The 22,874-nt window shown below is 35.2% G+C and overlaps 1 protein-coding gene across 1 annotated transcript in view; it reads right to left on the reverse strand.

Annotated features, from left to right (window-relative positions):
* The window catches only part of TRPC4AP (transient receptor potential cation channel subfamily C member 4 associated protein), a 34,711-nt gene that overhangs the window by 8,283 nt on the left and 3,554 nt on the right, over positions 1-22,874 (reverse strand). The window contains exons 2-13 of the mRNA XM_070941661.1: positions 17,058-17,186; positions 15,980-16,096; positions 13,599-13,656; positions 12,739-12,794; positions 11,522-11,650; positions 9,436-9,637; positions 8,462-8,650; positions 7,230-7,372; positions 6,345-6,476; positions 4,783-4,841; positions 892-993; positions 396-479 (exon numbers count right to left, since the gene is read on the reverse strand). Coding sequence (XP_070797762.1) covers positions 396-479; positions 892-993; positions 4,783-4,841; positions 6,345-6,476; positions 7,230-7,372; positions 8,462-8,650; positions 9,436-9,637; positions 11,522-11,650; positions 12,739-12,794; positions 13,599-13,656; positions 15,980-16,096; positions 17,058-17,186 — 1,400 coding nt within the window. The remainder of the gene's footprint in view (positions 1-395; positions 480-891; positions 994-4,782; positions 4,842-6,344; positions 6,477-7,229; positions 7,373-8,461; positions 8,651-9,435; positions 9,638-11,521; positions 11,651-12,738; positions 12,795-13,598; positions 13,657-15,979; positions 16,097-17,057; positions 17,187-22,874) is intronic.

A 22,874-nucleotide genomic window follows, 5' to 3' on the forward strand; every position in this document is an offset into this window, starting at 1 on the left:
GAATAAATTTACTTATCATATAACTGGAAGTTTGCCATAGCAAAAAAGCATACAATTTTATCACCTCAGAATGAAAATGATATTTGTGCATCTTCTTACTAAGAGAAATCATTAGGAAAAAAAATCTCATAGCTATCTCTGACTACATGCATGGATCTCTCTCACAAGAACATGTTATTTTGGATCTAAGGCTTTGATAGCCAACATTTCTGGAGACTAAGCAACTTTTAATGCCATGGCAGGGCTGAAGCATTGCAGGGTAAAACAATGAGTTTACTGCCATGTTCTCAATTTAACTTTTTAACAGAGGATAATGAAATACATTCTCTGCAGGCCCCAAAGATCAGATTCTCTTATGACAAAGCACTGTTTTATGTAACAAGAGCAGAACTCACCTGAATGATGATTCTGCTGGTTCTTTCTTCATTACTTGAAGAAGTCTGGTTAGCAAGCCTCTTTTCCCATCGCAAATTAAACTTCTAAAGTATAGGAAGGTGTGACAGTGAGTAAACTAGTGGGCTGCCACGTGAAGCCATAAAGTTACTATTCAGCATACTCGTCTTCAATACTGTACAGTACATTGCCCACTTTTATACAGAAAGTAAAGGTCCGCGTGTCAGATTTCCCTATATAGCTTTCACATTTGGACTGTTTAGAAATTTCCAGCAATATAATACAATCTACAACATCTTTTCTATCTGAATTTTAAAAATTGATGTATTTAAAAAATCAAGTTCTCTCTGCAATCAAAGTGGCATAGATTTATATTTAAGCTGCAATGAGTACAAGACTGACCGCTGAGTATTCACGAGAAAGACAAGGTAAAATGGACCTATTATACAAAGATTACTTCAGGAAACAAATTATGAAGAAAAATCTACAGTTTTGTACCTGTCTGTGTTGACAACAGCCTCGACCTCAGGGATGTTGGCTTTTAGAGAGATTGCACTCAATTCATTAAGTTCTTGGCTGTTTAAAAGTAGATACTTGTTCCTAATATGAACATTAGAACAGATGAATGAACACCTCCATTATGCAATGCATTATTTATTTGCTATTTCCAAAATTGACATCGTCTGCAATAATGCCAAGACATGGTCAGTTTATAAAAACAATATTAGGGAGTAAACAATGGCAAAATATATTGAGTAACCTCATGGCCCATTCACAGTTTGGGACATTGAAGGTTCAGGGAATGGAATTAGTAATCTCATTCTATGTATCTATATATGAAAAAAACTGACAAGAAACCACAGAACCTCTCTAGGAGTCTCTAGGAACCTCTCTAGGAGTCTCTGGAGGCTGGGGACAGGAAAAAACGTCACTTCCTGTCCCAGCTGACCGATGGTGGGTGCAACTTAATGGAGCCCTGATGAGCCTCATGCTGGGGCTGCGATAAGATTCTGAAGCTGACCAGGCTGTTTGCTGCAAGGACGCTATCCAGATGAATACCGGATAGATGCTGGGAGGCAGAGGCAGATTTTTTTTCTTGTTTTCCTCCTCTAAAGCTAATGTGCGTCTTATGCTCCGAGCGTCTTATAGACCAGAAAGTACGGTAAGTTTTAAATATGTGACATGTATAAATATTGATCAAAGGCAATTACTGTATTTTTTGGAGTATAAGACCCACCTTTTTCCCCCCTAAAAGAGGGTGAAAATTTAGGTGTGTCTTATACACTGAATGTAGCCCTGTCCACCCACTGGCCCCCACCCTTTGGCCTCTGCCTTGCAACAGTTACCTCCTTGCAAGCAAACAGCAAGAAAAACAGCTCCTTTCAGCTTCAGCACAGCCTAATTAGCACAAGTTGATTTGATCGGCCTCCTGACTCTCAGCTGATTTGCTCTCAGCTGTTTTGCGCAGGGCTCTGCTGCTTGCTGCAAAGAGGTAAATTGCTGGAGCAGATTTTTTTTCCTTGTGCTAATCCAGCTATGTTGAAAACAAAAATGAAAGTAAAGCAGGCTGTTTGCTGTAATGAGGCAAAATTGCTCAGAGGCAGAGGCAGAGGGAGAATTCTTTTTCTTTTCCCTCACCAAAAAAGGTAGGTGCAAACAATGAGAAATTTAGGGCAAAAGAGGAGAGTTCAAGATTTTAAAACACAAAAGAAAAAAAGGAGAAAGAAAAAGGCAAAAATAAGAATGGGAAGGGAGAAAAAGAAAAAGAAATGAAAGAGAAAGATGTTATACATATTTAATGGTATATAGTGGTGAAAGTAAAAAGGATTAAGTTGTAGCTTGGATAACAGCTAGAAATTTTTAAATTTAATTAGGGAAATTGTAACGATTGAAATATTTTTAATTATACAGTTGCAAGAAAAAGTATGTGAACCCCTTGGGATTACGTGGAGTTTTGCACGAATTGGTCATAAAATGTGCTCTGAACTTCATCTAAGTCACAACAATAGAAAAACACAGTCTGCTTAAAATACTACACAAACATTAGATGTTGCCATGGTTTAATTGAACCATGTAAACATTCACAGGGCAGGGAGGAAAAAGTATGTGAGCCCCTAGCCTAATGACTTCTCCAGGAGCTAATTGGAGCCAGGAGTGAGCCAACCTTGACTCTAATCAGTGTGATGATATTGGATGTGTTGCTGACAGCTGTCCTACCCTTTAAAAACACACACCTGTTTTGGGTTTACTGGTTTCAAGAAGCACTGTCTGATGTGAACCATGCCTCGCAGAAAAGAGCTCTCAGAAGACCTACGATCAAGAATTGTTGACTTGCATGAAGCTGGAAAGGGTTACAAAAGTATCTCCAAAAGCCTTGATGTTCATGTGTCCACGGTAAGACAGACTGTCTACAAATGGAGAAAGTTTAGCACTGTTGCTACTCTCCCTAGGGGTGGTCGTCCTGTAAAAATGGCTGCAAGAGCACAGCGCAGAATGCTTCATGAGGTAAAGAAGTATCCTAGAGCGTCAGCTAAAGACCTACAGAAATCTCTGGCACACGCTAGCTAACATTTTTGTTGACACATCTACAATAAGGAAAACATTAAACAAGAATGGAGTACATGGGAGGACACCACGGAGGAAGCCATTGCTGTCCAAAAAAAATATTGCAGCACGTTTGAAGTTTGCAAAAGAGCACCTGGATGTTCCACAGCACTACTGGCAAAATATACTGTGGACAGATGAAACCAAAATTGAGTTGTTTGGGAAGAACATACAACACTATGTGTGAAGAAAAAAAGGCACAGCACACCAACATCAAAACCTCATCCCCACTGTAAAACATGGCGGAGGGAGCATCATGGTTTGGGGCTGCTTTGCTGCCTCAGGGCCTGGACGGATTGTTGTCATTGATGGGAAAATGAATTCCAGAGTTTATCAAGACATTTTGCAGGAAAAGGTACGACCATCTGTCCGCCAACTGAAGCTCCGCAGAGGATGGGTGATGCAACAGGACAATGACCCAAAGCATACAAGTAATTCAACAAAGAAATGGCCTCAACAGCACAGAATACGCCTTCTGGAGTGGCCCAGTCAGAATCCTGACCTCAACCCGATTGAAATGCTGTGGCATGACCTTAAGAGAGCGATTTACACCAGACATCCCAAGAATATTGCTATACTGAAACAGTTTTGTGAAGAGGAGTGGTCCAAAATTACTCCAGATCATTGTGTAGGTCTGATCTGCAACTACAGGAAACGTTTGGTTGAGGTTATTGCTGCCAAAGGAGGGTCAACCAGTTATTAAGTCCAAAGGTTCACATACTTTTTCCTCCCTGCACTGTGAATGTTTACATGTTATGTTCAATTAAACCATGGCAACATCTAATGTTTGTGTAGTATTATTTTAAGCAGACTGTGTTTTTCTATTGTTGTGACTTAGATGAAGTTCGGAGCACATTTTATGACCAATTCATGCAAAACTCCACGTAATCCCAAGGGGTTCACATACTTTTTGTTGCAACTGTATATTGTGATGAAAGTAGAAATGATTAAGTTGTGATTTGGAGGATTATAAGGGCAAAACTATTTGGGTTATTGGGAGAGTTTAAGATGTGAAAATGAGTAACATAAGGGGAAAGCTCTATTTAACTAGGGAATTGTAATAATTGAGATACTATTAATTGTATATTGTGTTGAAAATAGAAATGGTTAAGTTGTGGTTTGGAGGAATATATGGGGAAAATTATTTGGTTTATTATTATTGGTAAATATAATTAATTGATTTGTAAGAAATTGGATTGCATGGAAATAATTGGAATATTCATCTTCATATTGATTAATATACAAAAAAAGATAGTTATATAATTAATTGATTTATATTAAAATGTTGAATTTGTATTAAACAATAGTATTACATAATTAACCAATGTGAGGATGGATATAAAAATAGATGACAATGGAAAAGGGTATAATATAGAAGGGAAAAAATTAATTTGATTAAGATTAGAGATGAGGATGAAGGGTAATATTGATTTTTTAAAAAAACAGATGAGGAATAAATATGGCAAAAAGGAAATATAGAAATTGTAAATTTAATTGAAATAACTAAACACTGTTTAAATTTGTGAACTGGCCAAATACTCTGTTCAAAGAAAATATTTGTATGTGTGTTTGTCTAAAAAATAAAAAAAACTTTTTATAAAAAAAAAAATGTAGGTGCGTCTTATACTCCAGTGCGTCTTATAGTCCCGAAAAATATGGTATTGTATACATGATTGGCTATGTTGTTATTTTTGAGGAGCTTCTGACTGTATTAGAAGTTAAAATGTTCACTGTTAAGCTATACGTACAGAGAAATTGCAACAAGGATGACAAACATATACTCACTCATGATGATCACTAAAACTCTGAAGTAGTCTCAAAAACTGAATTTTCAAGGTAATATCCTGCAGAAGGAAGGTTAATTATAAATAAAATTAATGAACTGCAATCATCAGCATCAGCAATTTAGGCACTGCCCAACACTGACAGAATTAAATATAATATGAATAATGTAGGGAAAGCCAAATTAAAGAACAAGTAAAATTGAGAACAAGAGAAACTAGCTAAAAATACAGAAAAATACATACATGAATTCTACAAATGAATTCAACAAAGGGCTCCAGCTGCCCTAGCCCTGGGCCTAGAACACGGGTGTCAAATTTGATTGTGTCACATGATTTAACATGATGTATTGCAACATTTTTGCCATTGCGGAGCTGGGGTGGGCGTGGCCTGTGCGTGACGCATCCAGCCTGCAGGTCACCAGTTTGACAGGCTTAGCTAGAAGAATAGTCAAGTCTTTAAATCCTTCTATCATTATGGAGAAGCCACCTGGCTCTCAGGCGGAAACCTCATTCCAGAGAGCAGGGGATAGAAAAGATGCACATCCTAGATCCTAAAAGATGCTTTAGTCAAAAGGAGTGTGCCAACTCTATTGACTTCTATTAGCTGGGCAGACATCATGGGAGAAGGCAGGCTGCAGATAACTATATCTGGCTCTCTAAGAAATAACCAGCACTTTCAGTTGCACCTGGAAACAAACTGGCAGCCAGTGCAATTTGTAGAGCAGGGCTGACACCTACCATATCCCAATATGGTGTTACCTTTCTGGTTGCTTTTATAACCAGGATGGACCTGATCCAACAAACAGGTAATGGTTCAGAAAACCCTGTCTACTTCGTTAAGAGTCATATCACAAGACTGAGCTTTGGGCATCTTGGCCACACATGCCATACCTGCCTAGTAAGAGACCAACTTGGAGAGGAGCTGAGAGACTGCATTCATTATTACATTACTATTAGTAATAAAAAATACAATTTACTAATAAAAAGTATCCCAAGGCTACATACATTTGGCATTACACATCTAAGATTTCAAAGGAATCTGCCTTTTTATCTCAAATATGCCAGGATTCTTCCAAACCTAAAAATGGATTCTAGAGATTTTAGAATTACTACCTATGGTGGATTTAAAATAGGTTAACACTCCTAAAGAAATGTTGTTAGCTAGCTAAAGTCTTGGCGTGGTAATAAGGAAAATTACCAATTACCTGTGCTCATTCCAAAATTATTTTCTACCCCTAAACTTTTCCATGACCTGGATATCAAAGAAGACTGAGACTGCTTAGTACTTAGAAAAAAAGCCTCCAGGGAATGCTAGGAATGTGAGCTAGATTGATAAATAAAACAAAAGAAACAAATAAAAAAATATAAAAAGCAATAGCAAACAATTTCAGTGTCACCAAGAAAATATATTGATGTAGTCATTTATCCCCATGACAGAACTCAATGTGAAAAGGGTATTTTTATAGTTACAGCTTTCTTGATATTTTGTGACCTGCCTTACATCTAGGACAGTCATATGGTTATTTATGGCAAATTTGTCACCAGGATAAAACTAATACTCACCGGGCTACAGTCACAGTTCTGATTATGCCCAGGCAGAACAAGGGCTGATGCTGAATGTTTCCGCCATATTAATTTATCAAATAAATTATTAAGGCCAGGGATTAGTCTAAATTCAGCAATCATTTTATGAACCTAAAGAAGAAGAGCATTCAGTTAATTCACCTTATCTATCACTTCAAATATTGGAAGGAAACAATATTTATCTCCCAACCTTGTTAGCCTTTTGTAGAGCTCTAAAAACCTGGTGCTGAATGTGCTAAGGGCCCTGTTTCCTGGCTTTATAGTTAATTGGTCAAGTATCTCAGCTGCTATGTATATTTATTTTGGATTTTTTTTGTTTTAAAATGTTTTTTTTTTTGTAGCATATAAACATATTTGAATTAGAAGTCACCAGAATCATTGTTTAAAATGGGAAATTGAAATTGAATGAATGGAATAATAAATAAATACCATTACTGATTAGAAACAAATTAGTTATAAGTCCTTAAGTGCATCTGGTATCATCTTAGTAAAAGGAAGGTGTAATAGTAAGGTATATATTTGCTATTTTCCTATTAAAATAATATACTGGTACCTGATTTAGGAGATATAAACTCTTATCTAAACTTTTTTCTCAATTAGTAAATTCTTAATAGTAAAGACATATTCTAATTCATATTTTGTTACTTTACCCAAAAACCCTTTGTCTAATGGTTATGTAAGGCACATGAACTGACAGTGACTCAGAGCATTTCTATTTTATCCCAGAGAATAAAAATGTGCAGGTTTAAAAATAAGTACTTAAAAAAAGATCAACAGTGTCCTGAGAACTAAACTAAGTTTAGTTTTTAAAAGGTTGTAAGATTTCAAGGAGAGAATATCTTAAAAAAAATAGTAATACATTACCTGATTTCTTTGTCTTCCCATTAAAAGCACACAGAGCACATATAAAACCTCCAATTTATACATAATTTCATGCATAATTTTCATGGACTGAGGAAGCTGATTCCTTGTTGAGGTGTTGGCAAATCCACTCTCATCTGAAGATTCTAAAAGCAGAAAAATGTTCAATGCAGAAGCCTTCATAAGACATTGCATCACCCCAGTGTGAACTTCCTGGATCCCATCCTCATTAACTGTCCAACTGTGCAATCATGTATACATGTTTGGGTCTCTTTCTCTGGAGTGTGATTTAAGTTCTTCCTTACTGATGATAGTTCTGCTCTTCCCCAGCTTCAGTGCTTGAGAAAGACTCTTATTCTAAGGGGTAGCTGTGTGCTTTATTGGTTATGATTGTTGGACTAAGACTGGGGAGATCCAGGTGCAAGGCCACCCTTGCATATGGAAACCCACTGAGTGAGTTTGAGCAACTTTGCCCCTCTCAGCCTATCTCACAAGTCTGCTGTTACGGGAATAAAATGAAGGAAAATCCCTACAGAAGTCAACTTGAGTACTTAAGAGAAAAGGTAAAATAAAAACGTAACTAATAACTAAATACAAATAATGGCAGCAGCAGTGATATGCTATGTATAGGTAGTCCTCGACATACAACAGTTCATTTAGTGACCGTTCGAATGTACAACAGCACTGAAAAAGTGACATGACCATTTTTCACACTTATGACCAATGCAGCATCCCCATGGTCATGTGATTTACATATGGATACTTGACAACTGGTTCATATTTATGACAGTTCCAGTGTCCCAGGGTCATGTGATTCCCCCTTCTGACAAGCAAAGTCAGTGGGGAAGCCAGATTCATTTAACAACCATTAACAAATGTGGCAAGAAAAGTTGTAAAATGGGGCAAAACTCACTTAACAAATTTCTCATTTAGCAACAGAAATGTTGGGCTCAATTATGGTCGTAAGTCGAGGACTAGCCATACTTACTGAGTAGCTTTGGGTGTAAAGGAGGAAAGAGAACACAATGGCAATGGAAGAAACAGAAATCTTGCCCAGACTTAATTGAAATGACTGAATAGGAAAAAGCTATTACAAACTATTCCATCTCACCATAAGATTAGAACACTGTCAGTTAAGATGTTTAAATGTGGTGGCTTAGAGTTACTAATTTCGGGGTAGATCCTTCAAAAGAACTGCATGTTAAGAACTGGCTCTTTTAGCGTGTGCTGAATACCTGTGCTGCTTTGCTCTGTTTCTTCATCTGCCACACGCATTAGTGCATCAAGAACTAGTGCATTGTCTAGCCAGGTGTACCACTCCTCCAGCTCTTGAAGAAAACTGGAAGTTCCCGTTGTTTCTGATACTTTTCGGGTTGCTAGTTTACACAGTCGTTCAATGAAACCTGGTATATTGAGAAGGGTAGCTAAGGCAAAGAGCAAAGAGAACCCTATATTAAATTGCAGAAAAACGTATGAATTATTTTAGCTAACTTATATTAATATTCCCATCTTAAATAAAAGAACATTACAGAATTTGAGTAGTCAGGACATTTATTTTAGCAAGCAAGCAAAAAAGTGAAAACTTTAGGTTGAATTTAAATGAGAAGTTATGCTGTTAAATTTCCCTGGAGAGATAATTTTCATCCCCCTTCCCCTTCCCCCAAATGCTCCTGATATACCCCCCAACCACATTTGTGGACCCCTAGCACTCTGATATCATATTAATGAAATTTGGTAGAAAAATCGTTTACTTTATTTTTTCAATTTTCTATTTAGTAACAATGTTAGATAGCAGGAAGCACCTAATTGGCAAAATATTCTACATCCATTTGTGGCCCTCCCCAAAATAGCACCAGCAAAATCTGATGATACTGCCACTGAATTTCTACAGCACTATTTTGAGCTGAGGGAATGAAAGTATAGAATTAAGACAGAAATGGAAATAGCTGCCTTCCAGAAGCTTCTCCCTCCCACTACCATTCTTAAAAATAAAAAGCAGTCCCACCCTTTAACTGAGTCATCACATGACCTCCTACAATTCTCCAAGAGTTCAGATGGTTGAGTTGTGCCTGCTGACCCCTTATAGATTACTTATCTCTACAATATGCACACTTACAAATTTGAAAAAAAGCACATCATTCTTTCCAACTTTTCTATTTTCCTGAGTGTTCTTGTTTGGAATATTTAACAATGAAAGGAATCATTTTACCTTGATTTATTTCTGCTCGAGAAGGACCCAAGTTTTTTTTCTGTTGAGCATTTTTTGCAAGTAGTGTGTGTTTATCATCACTGCCAGTGTCAAGCTCTGAAATTGTAACAGCAAGGATCCTGCAGAAGTTTGCTAGCTGCTGTTGGTCAAAACTGGAGACCAGATTGGCGAGATTTGGAATATCCTCTAACTGGATCATTTCCTAAAAGGAGGCAATTCACAATTTAATTGCTAACATTTCTTACATTCTGTTATTTAACCATTCTGAATAATTTAACAACATATAAACAAATTGCTTTCAGTACATGGACTTTATTTTAGTTTTAGGTGAAGCATATTAGAAATTCTACAAAATTCCTTAAAAAGATATCAGGTGTGCAAAGTTCAAAGCATGCTATTATAAACTTTGAAAATTTGGCACTGTCCATCCCCTTTTACCACATCTGTCACAGCATGAGTAGAGTCTATGTGTTACCAAGCAAAAGAGATGCCCATGGCAACTCAGTGATTGCAGGGAAGACTCTCATCCTGTGTAGATGTGGCACAGTTCAGTCTTATTTCCTCTCCTATTTAATGTCTGCATGAATGTCCGCTGGGAGAAGTCATATAAGTAATTTTGGATGAGGCATCCTTGATATACCAATGATACATACCCTGGTGGTGCAGTGGTTAAAATGCAGGGTTGCAGGCAAATTCTGCTCACAGCCTGGAATTCGATCCTGATGGGGCTCAACCTTGCCTTGACTCAGCCTTCCATCCTTCCAAGATCGGTAAAATAAGGACCCAGATTGTTGGGGGCAATATGCAAAATAATGCTTTACATTGTAAACTGCCCAGAGAGTGCTGTAAAGCGCTATGGGGTGGTATATAAGCCTAAATGCGATTCCTATCACTATTCAATTGTCAGCCCAGGCCCAGCTGGAGGTGCTACAGAAATCTTGTTTTAGTACCCAGAGTCTGGAAGAAAGAAAACTGGGTAGCTGTCCCCTGAGACAGCCACTTTTGTCCGTCACAGACTACCATCCACCATCGTAATGGTGTCTCTCAAGGAGATAGCATTGCTCCTGAGGAAGCAAATCTGTGATTTGGAGATCCTCCTGAAATGACAGCTACTAATGGAAAGGAAACTAAAGGCTATAGCCAGAAGTCCTTTAACCAACTTCACCTAATATGCCAACTGCAACCCCATCTGGAGTGTGAGGACCCATACAGGTAGTCCTTGAGTTATGAAAGCAATTGGGACCAGGGCTGCCATCATCAAGTGATGTGGTCGTGAAGTGCAATATCACATGACCGCATCATTTAACCATGGTGATCTGGGCAGTCCTGGTTGTCATTTTAACCCCAAGACATGCAGGTTCTTAAGCGGAAAGCAGAGGGAGTCCCAGGTAAGGAGCATGAGGGTGCCGAAGGGAAGTGCAAGAGGCCTGGGAAGCCTGGGACAGGTCTCCAGCGAGTTGGGGTAGTGCTGGAATGTGGCATGAGCTCAGAGAAGCTGAGAGGTGTATGTTTGTGTGCAAGAGCAGGAAGGCCCAAGTAAGCGATGGGTGGGTGAGCTGCAGGCAACAAACAAATGCTGGGGGAGATGACACTTAACCAAGTGACTTGCGATCCTCCCTGCTAGTTTACTCATTGATTTTGTTTAGGCAAAGCTGGCAGACAAGGTCAGTAACCACATGACTGGGGGATGTTGCAAACAGTTGTAAGTGCAAATTGGTTGCCAAGCATCCAAATTTTGTTCACATGACTGTGCGGTGCTTAAATGGATGGAACTCTGAGGGTTGGTCATAAGTCCCTTTGTTCAGTGCTGTTGCAACTTCAAAGAGATGCTGAATGAATGGTCATAACTCAAGGATCACCTGTATCCCTAGCATAATTTGCTTGGACTGTTGCCAAGCATTCTATATGATGCTGCCTTTGAAGGCCATCAGAAAACTGCGTAAACTTTGAATGTAGTTGCCAAGAAGGATGATTTTCTCAGCTAACTAATGAATTAGTACATGGGTGAAGGATTCAAAAACTTTCCAAAATTAATGCTCCTGTGCCTATATAAATCATTGATAGTTTCCAAGGATTATTGACAAACCTTTTTAACTCCAAGAATGTCTTCAATAAGGGTGGCTGTTTGCAGGAATGTCTTTTTATTTGTCATCAGAGTAAACAAGAACAGCACAAAATCATTTCTTTCTGCCAATCGTTTAGTGACTCCTTCAGTCTACAAAAATAAGAAAGCATTTATCCCAATTATTTATTGGGATAATTTATTATTTATTTATTGGCAATATCTCTGAATAAAATATCCACAATGGTATTCCTCAACTGATAATTCTTACGAGTGTATTAAGGAGGAAAATAAATCTATAGTAAAAACAAATAATGAATGTATGTTTCTGGATTCTAATTAAACTGTTCTGGATGACTGAATGGAATAAGGGAATCATTGATAGATTTATGCTCTATATTTAATTATTTAAACTCTTCAGCACTAGGTTGAAACTGATAAAGTGCTTTTCAGAAAGATTGATGTTATAAAACTAAATATCTGTCTCATATCTGTTTTGGAGGATTCCTTAAATCTCTGAGGCCTATATTATTTTATGTGTGTATATTTTTAGCAGAATGACAATACTGTCATTCTGCTAAAAATATACACACATAAAATAATATAAACAAAATTTTTGCTGATAATGCCGATAATGTTTATATTAGGAATAGTTAGCTATTGTTATTGTTATAGATTTTGTTATTCTTATTATTTTATCTACTATCCCATATTTCTGTATGTGGGGCATTTAACGCAGCAACATAAACATAAAACAAATACCTAAAAGACTAGCTTCAACTGCAAATACTGATTAAAGAGGAAGATCTTGATTCCTTTCCTAAAAGTACACTGCTTAGAGAGGGCTATAAAACACTGTGAAGTGGTATATAAGTCTAAGTGCTATTATTATTGATGGAGTAGATTCCATAGTTTGGGAACACAGTAGGAAAGTATCAAAAGCAATCCCAAAATAATCACAGTAACACATTTTCTAAGCTTATTTGATGGAAAATAACTTTCAATCTGGAATTAAAAATATACAAAATAGCAAAGAATTCCACATTACTAAACTCTTAAATAGTCCTATGATTAATCATATATCAACAAATCCTCTTTAAAAGACAATATCGAGATAAAATGCAGTTGCCAATGTGTTTATGTCTACTGTATTATGTGAAATCCTATGTTATTTTTTTAAATTAAGTAAGATTTTTAGGTATAATCAAACAAAAAAATTTAGTATACAGAATATGACTTACACATATGCAGGAATTGTACAATATGCTTAAACAGTCCTTGATAAGGTCATCACTTACTGTAAAACATAATATTCTTATTAGTGGGGTTTTTTTTGAAATACAGTATTTTAAGATCACTCATTCTGTCTATATTTCAATATATGTTACATAATATCATAAATACAAAAAATACTAACAAAAACAGGTATTTCAGCTGTTAAAATCCAATAAACTTAGGGTTAATGGTATACTTGGGGGGGATTATAAATAAATGGCTAACAAGCTACCATCAGTCACCCATCTCAATGGTAATTATTATTATGATTATTATTATGGTGTCTACTTTTATATATTTTAGATACTAGAATCCCCCTTTAAAAAAACAACAGCTATATTGCTTTATCCATGCTTATCCCTTCATAATGATGGGATACACATATATTTGTAATTTTTTTAAAAAAATATTAATTAATTCTTAATGGGTAGAATAGAATAAAAGTAAACTAGAATAAAAGTAAAAACAAATTTAATGAAAGCTCAATGTAAACAGACAACAATTAGAGGTACTAATTTAAATTCACATAACAAATATAAGGCATGTTTTAAATTATTTGTGTAAATGTTCCACAGTGACTAAACTATAATTTATCTTGCAAACTTTTGGAAATAATGACAAATACCAAATTATTGGTATTAAAATACTGACCTCATTTAATCTTTTAACATATGACTCAAAATATTTAAGATCTATCAGTTTAAAAGCTGTAAATTTTAGAAATTCAGAAAATGTACAGTATTGGCAAACAACTGGTACCAAACCTGCACTTGTGACTGACACTAAATAAAAAAGAATTTATGACAGAGACAAGACGTTTACTTACTCTTTTGTTTCTTCTTCTGTGTAATAAATGTTGGCCTCATAAGTATTTCTACCAGAAGCTGTGAATTAGATAATTACTTTATTTACTTTAACAAACTAGTATAACAATTATTTGAATAGCGAATGCAATTGATTTTAAGCAAACTCTTTTTTGTTGCACACACAAAACTTCCATTCAGCTACGTGGTAGGCACCTGGTTTATCCCTTCCAAATAAGAAAGGCAAGGCCAAACTTGGTTAATATTTGGATAGGAGGCCATGAGCAGATCCTGGGGTTATAATTAGTGTGGGAAACTGAAAACATCCCCCAAGTCAATATCAAACCACTTCTTTTACTAGTATTTTTCCAACTACTAGAAAACTAGTTATATATCTGTAAAATCATCAGTTTGATTTGAACAAGACTTTACCTTACTTTATAAAAGATCCAATGCCCAAACTTTACAATAATCTCTTCATAAAATTTACCATGTTTTAATAGAATATTTGTCCAATGTTTGGGTTCATACTTAAATACACAAGCTTTTGGCGTTGTGCTCTCTCTTCTAATACAGAAGTTATAAGAAGACGACAGAAGCTGTTGTGAAGTAACTACTGTTTCCTATTATGCCTGGATCAGGTAGGTTTAAGGTTCATTAAACTAGAAAAACAAACCAACTTCAAGGTCTAGTCAATAATCTTTATCCATTTCAGTAAATTGTATTGTAATTTTGTGTGGGGTAAAAAAGAATATTTTGACAACCACTTGACATTATAATCAGAGAAATATGGATAGTTTATGCTGCTCTATCCTTTTCTCTGTCAGAAGAGGTAAATAACCTAGTAACCTTTTCATATCCCAATTTAGAATTATAATTGTTGGCTTCCAAACCAGCTAACACAGGGAAGCTAATTTTAAATCATGTGGCACTGGTTAGCCTTGGCTTCTTAATGTGATCCATTAGGATCACATGTACATTTAACAAGAAATACTGCCCTATTTTAAATACTTTTAAACTGCACGTAATACAAAATAATTGCTGAATATATAAATCCTAAATATTTTGTGCTAGTTAGCTGGGGGGAAAATCTCATTGCCCCCAAATTAAGCATTATATGGAATTTGTTTTTATTATCAGTTTTTAGGGTAAGACAAGACTACAAGAGCCTGGGCTAGTGATTGCTTGTTATATCAAAGCTATTGAGAGAAAGATAGATACTTCCACCTTTATAAAACACATTCCTGCATTTTTCAGGAATTATCGACTCTTCCCTATCAACTTTAAATTCAGCTTTACTTCTTTAGTTCAAACCAATTAAAAACATCCTTGTAAATTTATATTTAATGAGATAAAATATGCTGTTCCCCTAGCCTTGACCTTGTACTAAATAAATGATTTTTAATTGAGTCCAAAGCTAATATAATCATAAATCACTGTCATATTCTATTAACATGAAGTTATATTTAAGATTGAACATATGATTATAATAGATACAATAAAAATGATACATCTCATAGCCAATCAGTTGCATCCTATTGACTAGAGACAAACTGCATATACTTCCAGATATTCTACGTCTACGCTGTAACTTTTCCACAATTTCAGTTTCTGAGTTGGGTCACCCATTAACTTTGCTAGCATTGAAAAAAGGTTTCCCCAGAAGCTAACCAAGCCCAGATGGCTGGTTGGCAAACCACATTAGAAATTAATGAACTCCTGTTTGAACAAACGTTATTTGCTTGAATTAGAGGCAATGAGATTGGGTGATACCAGATGGTTGGCCACATGGATAAGATGTAAAAAGACATTTTAAGGCACGTTCAAGAACTCCAGTTACTTGAATGACTATATCAGAGATACTTTGCTAATAGTACTATGCTACTTTTTTTTGTATTTGTTAGGATAGGACAAAGTGCTTGGAGAATAATCTTCAAACTGCATTAGATAGCATAAATTACAAGTATATTGCACAACTTTAAATATCCTTGTATATTTCTATTAATGGTTTTCACTCTTCTCAGATTTTACACTATATGAACTCACTGGCTTTTAAACATATGTTCTTCTTTCCAAGAGAGATTTCAGAAGACCAAAATCCTTCCTTATAGTTCAAAAGATGACAAAGCATAGTGAAATTGCAAAACGTTCATCTTTACTATCCCATGGCCTCCTACTCTTATTTGATATGTTATATGCAACTATGTCTCTTTTTAATCTTTCCTCTTCTAAACTAAAAGATGATAGATTGTGTTCTCCAAATTACTATTTCTCAGTGATGAGTCTTCACTTCCTGCCTTGGACAAACATTAATATTTCCTTTCACTACCATGGATTAGAATGTCACAGCACTTGAGAACCTGTTTCTGTACTGAAGGCAAAACTGACTCAGAGTATCACTTACATCAACACCTCCAAATAGGTCAAATGTATATGTATTTGGAAAAGTAGATTCTTGTGCAGATTTTCTTTCTTCTGTGACAAATGCCATGGCTTCCATAGAAAGGAGGGGAGAAATTTCCTGGCAGAAACAAAAACATATTGTAGTTATGGTACATTAGTATATTAAATTTCAAAAGGCCAATACTTTAAACTGATTATTTTTAACTGGTCTACAAAATTTGGATGGCATGTCCCAAAATAATGAGTATTCATATGAAAAATGCAGTTCAATAAAAGCAAATGAAATGGTTTCACATTAAGCAAAGACCCCTCCCCTCCAGAATCTAAGCTAGTAATGAGTGACCAAGAAATAGACCTTGGGGTTATGATAAACAGTGCAATACTGAATTTTTTCAAGATTGTTAGAAAAAATATATTAAAAGGCTACAACAGAGCTGAAAAAGGCACAGAAAGTGACAGACGAAATATTCTAGTATCTTGTTAAACAAGGACTGATGCTTGGAAATTGCTGGAATTGAAATGCTACAACTGTACATAATTATGTTTTGAAGAAAATGGACATGATTTAGTTTTAATAATGTAGAATGAGAGTTATTAAATTATGTTTCATATATAGATATACCCTATATACATATAAAGGGGCATGATAACAAAATCATTCTAGATATGCTAATAAACAGAAATTTTAAATTGCTTGTATAGCAGTGATAGCCTGGACTAGTCAGCATCATCTCTACTATCAATAGTTTGAAACATTTTCTCCATGAAGAAAGGCTAAATAACAATGGGGAATGTTTAGTTCATGAAATACAACTAAATAAAATAACGTAGTATGAACAGAGCAGTGTGAGTTGGGACATTATGCTGACATCATGCATACAGAATATGCTACAAATTAAACATTACAAATTACACAGTAACTTTTGATATTTAATCCACGTATTCTAAATATATATTATACAAAATTGCAATTTTGTAGTACAATGAATTACACAATAAGTTATTAATATTGTTGATGATTGTGATTAAGAACAGATTTAACACAGTGATGTTTAATTGAAAATGAGCAATAAACTTACCTTTAAGATGCTCTGACTTTGAGAAAAATCACTATTAGCATGGCTCGTCTCATAGAGCTTTTGTAAGAGCAAAGGAATTCCATTCCACTTTGCTTGTTTGTCTCTTTCTTTTAACAAAGCTCCTGTGATCTGCAAGACAGAGTTTCAGATTCCAACTATTTTATCATTAAAGAATACTTATTACTATGCTTCCAGATTATTTAAATTGATCACTTCTCCAGTTTTCCACTGCACCAGAAATTAATCCAATTTCTGGCATCATTAGAATTTGGGTGCCACACATATATTTAACTTTCTATTTATGCTATCAGAAACACAGGAGTTTACAATTTAGTTCTAACTTTGAAAGACAAAATATCGCATTGAAGATTATTGCCACATAAGAGCGTTCTTTCAGTTCTTTGGCATATGGATCTTTGTTTCACGTATCATCAATTCATCACAATTCCAAATATTATTGATTTTTTTTTCTTTTTCTTGGAAATAAATTCAGATGTATGGTTATAAAAATCCTTTTGTCTTATAACCACTCTACACTGAACAGACGATGGGAATATTAGCTAGAGCAGGGGTGTCAAACTGGTGGCCCACGGGGCTGGATGCACCTTGTGCAGGCCACACCCACCCCGGCTCCACAAAGGCAAAACACATCACTATATGTCATGTGGTGTCACATGACACGATCGAGTTTGACACCCGTGAGCTATAGAATTAGAATTTTAATTAATGATAATTTGAAGAATTATTTTGCTTTTTCACAATTTAAAATCAAGAAATGTACACAACTAATGAAAACATTTTAAACAGCAAAATCAATGTCAGTAGCAGAGGATTCTTATACTTTTTATTGGATTCTATTTATGTATCTATCAATCATCAGTAATTTCCCTCTCACCACACTTTTTTTTATTAAAGTAACTGTAGCTTATAGAAGACAATATTACAATTTGGTGTTTAGGGAAGAGTAGGGAGCTGGCAAAGAAAGGAAGAGAACGTAATCCTTCCCTTAATTTTTGCTGAATTAAATTAGGAAATTATCATTTCTTGTCCTATCATAATGTGACCACATCAGCCATTTTTTAAATGTTGGTTTATCGCATTAATTACTAAACCCCTATAAAATCCATTCTTTCTTTGTTAAAAAAAAAACGAAGTAAAAAATGTAACTAAGACTAAATAAATATAACAAACAAGGTAAGAGAAAGTACTGGAAAATATTTTTGTAGTTCACTATAATAAAACAGCAAATTTCATATTTGCAAGATGCATAATGCATTTAACATTCTCACAGACTCCACTTCAAACAGAACTCTTCCATACACCTGCTACTTATACCTTAAATATGCATGTGCCATTTTCCCCCTTAGGATAGAGGGTTAATATTTAGATTTTAAAGTCAACCATTATTTCAGAAGCCTTTCTGAGCTTCAGGATTGTTTCAATCATATCAGTCTCATATTTGAAAGCCTATATTTGCTATTTTTAATGATATTGTTCATTTAAATGTGTCTCAGCAGTTTCTGCTCAGAAGCACAGTATACTTCTTAACAGGGTGGATAAAAATCAATGATTTTTTTAAAAAAATAAAAAAAAATCGGATTTTTTTGATTTAAATCGGATTTTTTGATTTAAATCAGATTTTTTTTATTTTTATTGAATTTATTTTAATAAAAAACTTTTGGGGTAAAAATCTATCGTAAGATAGTTTTCTATTTAAGATACATAAATAATTTAGTTTATTTAGCATGAAATGGAGCTTAGATATGTAGCACAAGGCTGTATATTCTGCAACACTGGGACTATCGGTGAGTCAACAGCGGGTCAAAGGAGTAGCAGAGATGACAGTTGCTCTTTAAAAATTATGATTTAAATCGAGTTGATTTAAATCAAGTCTTTTTACTAGTGATTTAAATCATGATTTAAATCATGATTTAAATTGACTCGATTTAAATCAAATCCACCCTGCTTCTTAAGTTTATTTTCTATCTACCCAGAGAAGGAATAACTGCAGGGATTTTTCTTCACAAAGGACACTCAGCCCCATTCATCTGTGGCAGTGAAACAAGAATAACATTTCTTCCCCCTTTAAAGGGTGTGAGCCATTGATTGCTTTTTAATGCAAGGATTCATTTTCTGAAGTTTTATTATTAAAGTTTTATAAAAATAAATAAATGGAAACTTCAGTCTTGCACAAACAGAACATAAATGCCCATTTAACATTATGAACTTTTTGGGGGGATATTTTGAAAGAACTCATATTTTCATCTGTCTTTGAACTCCCTTTCTTTGCATGTTCTTTCTTTGTAATTTGCTGGCCTAATGATAGAATCTCTTTCTTGCGTTTGCAAAACATCTTGGACACAATACTTATCGACAAAACACAATTTAAAAATATAGCAAATAAATGTTTCTTTACAAACTTTCCTCCCCTCCCCAGAAAAGCAGTAAGAACTTTGATTACATTATCTCAAAATCATGGTCCCTCCTGATACAAAATATCTCTATGCAATACTTTGTAACAATATGCAGTCCTTCACTTTAAAAACTAGTGTAAGTCCCCAACAATGGAGCTTTATCCCTAGCCTGGCAACATAAAGTCCACTGGCTTTTGCAAACTGTACTTGATTTTCTTGGGGCAAAGAAAATTCCACAATATCCATTGCACACAAGTTTCATTTATTTTTTTAAAGGCACTTCATCCATCTGGTGAACAGGAAGGAAATGCCAAGAGCATATATGAAAAAGGTAATATGAGATTGGCAGGGGCTATGTTTGGGTAGGGAAAAGTATTTATTTGTTTATTGTACTTATATTCTGCTGCAATTAATACCAATTTCGAGTGCCTTAAGTCTTAAAGCTGCCAAGTTTGAAGACCTCTGATCTATAGGCTTAAGACTCATTTTTTTCCTTTTCTATTGAAAGGAACTGCCCTATCACAGAGGAGCAGAACAACTGCAATTTCCAGCTCTTGTAGGTGGCTCAAGAAAATAATTATGATTGCTGGTATTAAAAGATGGTCCTCCTCCCTGCAGAGTTGGTAGCACTGATCAACTCAAGGCCAATTAGAGAGTAATCTGACCCTGACAAGAAAGATACGGATGTCCTATATTCAGATTGCATCATATCAAAGCAAAATCAAGTGTTTTTTTAAATGCAATACATAAACAAATTTAATACACAAGCCTACAGTCATATATGTGACATGGGCAGTTATACTAAATAAATAAATAAATAAATACATACATACATACATACATACATACACATACATAGAAAAGAAAAGTGCTTTAAACATTTTGTAAACAGCCAGAATGTATATAGTTGTTAAGTTTTGTTGGTGTTCAGGATATTTACTCAATGTGGCTTGAAAAAAATGGATATCCTTACTTTAATTTCATCCAATTTGAACTCAATTGCTTAAGCAATCAAAATAGGATTCAAATAAAACTTTCCACAAAACAGCATCTATATGTTGACTAAACTTAGACATATGCAATTATGCGTCTTTTTAATACCATCATTTGCAAAGTGAGAGCCATCAGAGAATCTGTGGCACTTAGATGCAGCAAGCAATCCTACTGTCAAATATTCTGCATTCACTATTGGAATAAAAAGTATTCTAGGTAATATTTCAAGTTTATTCCCTTCAAAGTAATATCACTATACATATTTATTCTCTTATGCCAACAGTGCTTCCACATAAATGTAAAGTTTTCTATAACATGCAAGATTTGAAAATACAGTTGTTATTCAAGTGCTATTTCAAATACAAAGAGGTTCTGTATGCTGAGATAAACTATACCGTGTGACCTTAATTACAACTGCCTTCAGTACCAAGCAAATGGGAATCATTTACAGAAGAAAGCTATTGATATTTATTCAGGGAAGTTTAAAATGACAAATACTTTTACTGAAATGCTGAAAATTATAAATCTAGTAATGTAGTATCAATTAAACAGATTTAAGGTACACTGTAAATTCACTGCTGATATTAGATTACTTTGCTCTTAATTTTATGAGGCTTCAGCTATCTCGGGGTTCTTCCTCCAAAATATTTCTGCCCATTCTGTGATAGCCTCTAGGGCAGGGGTCTGAAGCCTTAAACACTCAAAGAGCCATTTGGACCTGTTTCCCACAGAAAAGAAAACACTGGGAACCACAAAACCCTTCCCGTGCCTGACTATTTCTTGAGCAGCCACAAAACTAGCATATGTAGTTGAATTAAACATGGTTTTCTTCTGAAACTTTTCTTGGGTTTACCCATGGTTGGCCTACCGGGGGTTGAAAAACTCAATAAAATCATGTGCCGGTGGGTGTCACACATTGGTGGTTGTGACACATATTTTGAGTGACAGGGAGCTGCAGCAGAGGGGTGAAAGAGCCACATGCGGCTCCAGAGCTGCAGGTTGCTGACCCCTGCTCTAGGGAGTCTCTGCTTGTGATGCTATCCCAAGGAGAAGTGAGAGAGATATAGATCAGAAAATAGGCTTTCTTGATGGTTGCCTTGATGTCATGAAACTGCCTTAAAGATGCATTTGGTCCCTTCTTAGCATTCAGGAAGGCACTGAACTCTTTTTAAAAGAAGCCATTGAATCCAATAATGAATCCATTGAATCCAATTATTGAATCCAATAATGAGTGAGCAACCATTGCTTCTTATGCTTTGATTTGGGGAAGGGTGTTGGAAAGATCGTTTTTTTCTAAGCATTCATTACATTGTACATTGCCCAGGGTTTTGTTGACAGCATGATTCAAGAAATTTGTAAAATAAATAAATACCATTGCCCTTTTTTTTTCTCGCAAAAACTGATGTTTAATGCCAGCTACTATGTACATGTAATGTGACAAATGATTTACATGTTATGTGTTGATATAAATAGTAGCAGACAGATCTTAAGACATTATGATGTTTCATCTATGCTAAACCCCAATAAATATCATAATTAAATATAAATAGATCTCACTGCAAACGTAAGTTTGCTATAAAAAGCAACTGCAGTGGAAGTGTGAGATACTGTTTAAACATGATTTCAGGTACAGAATGTCATGTTTTAAGCAGTGATATACGGTAAGTATTGCCTTTTCTGTTGCTTGTATTGTCAAATATTTGTTATCTATTGTACATTCCTCACGGGCAAGTATCTCTATAAAATTCACAATCTACACTTTACTAGAAGTGATATTATATAAGAGGATTGGAATATTTTTGTTCTGTAACACTGTGACATGTTGAAGTACCTGGCTGAAGGAAATATTAAATATTAGAAATATTAAAAGGAGTTTAGCTGTACATATTAAAATATAGTATTAATAGAACTGCACTAAACCACTAATACATGAATGTTAATGACAAATTACTGAAAATCAATTTAGATAGCAGTAGGATATAAACACAATTATAATAAACAGGAACAGAATCCTATGTTTTTCAAAACAATACACCCATCTAAAGCAATATATACTTAAAACTACAAAACCAATATTTCAATCCCATCCAATTATAACTTTTTCTAACTTTTCTTCCTTTCCACCATTCACTTTTCCTTCATGTATTTTTGTAAATATACAACAATAGAGTACTAAAAATTAAGCAACATCAATTCTTACTTGCTTTCTGATTTAATATTTTATAAATTATTTCGTTTTTAGAATAGGCCGTGGCCAGGGGAGCTTTTAATCAGGTTCGCCTGATACACCAGTTGCGTCCCTTTCTGGACTGGGATGCCCTGCGCACAGTCACTCACGCCCTCGTCACATCTCGTCTGGACTACTGCAACACTCTCTACATGGGGCTCCCCTTGAAGAGCACTCGGAGGC

Source organism: Pituophis catenifer, unplaced genomic scaffold (assembly GCF_029215685.1).
Source record: "Pituophis catenifer annectens isolate HBS135680 unplaced genomic scaffold, rPitCat1.0.hap2 SCAF_3, whole genome shotgun sequence".
Classification (NCBI taxonomy): domain Eukaryota; kingdom Metazoa; phylum Chordata; class Lepidosauria; order Squamata; family Colubridae; genus Pituophis; species Pituophis catenifer.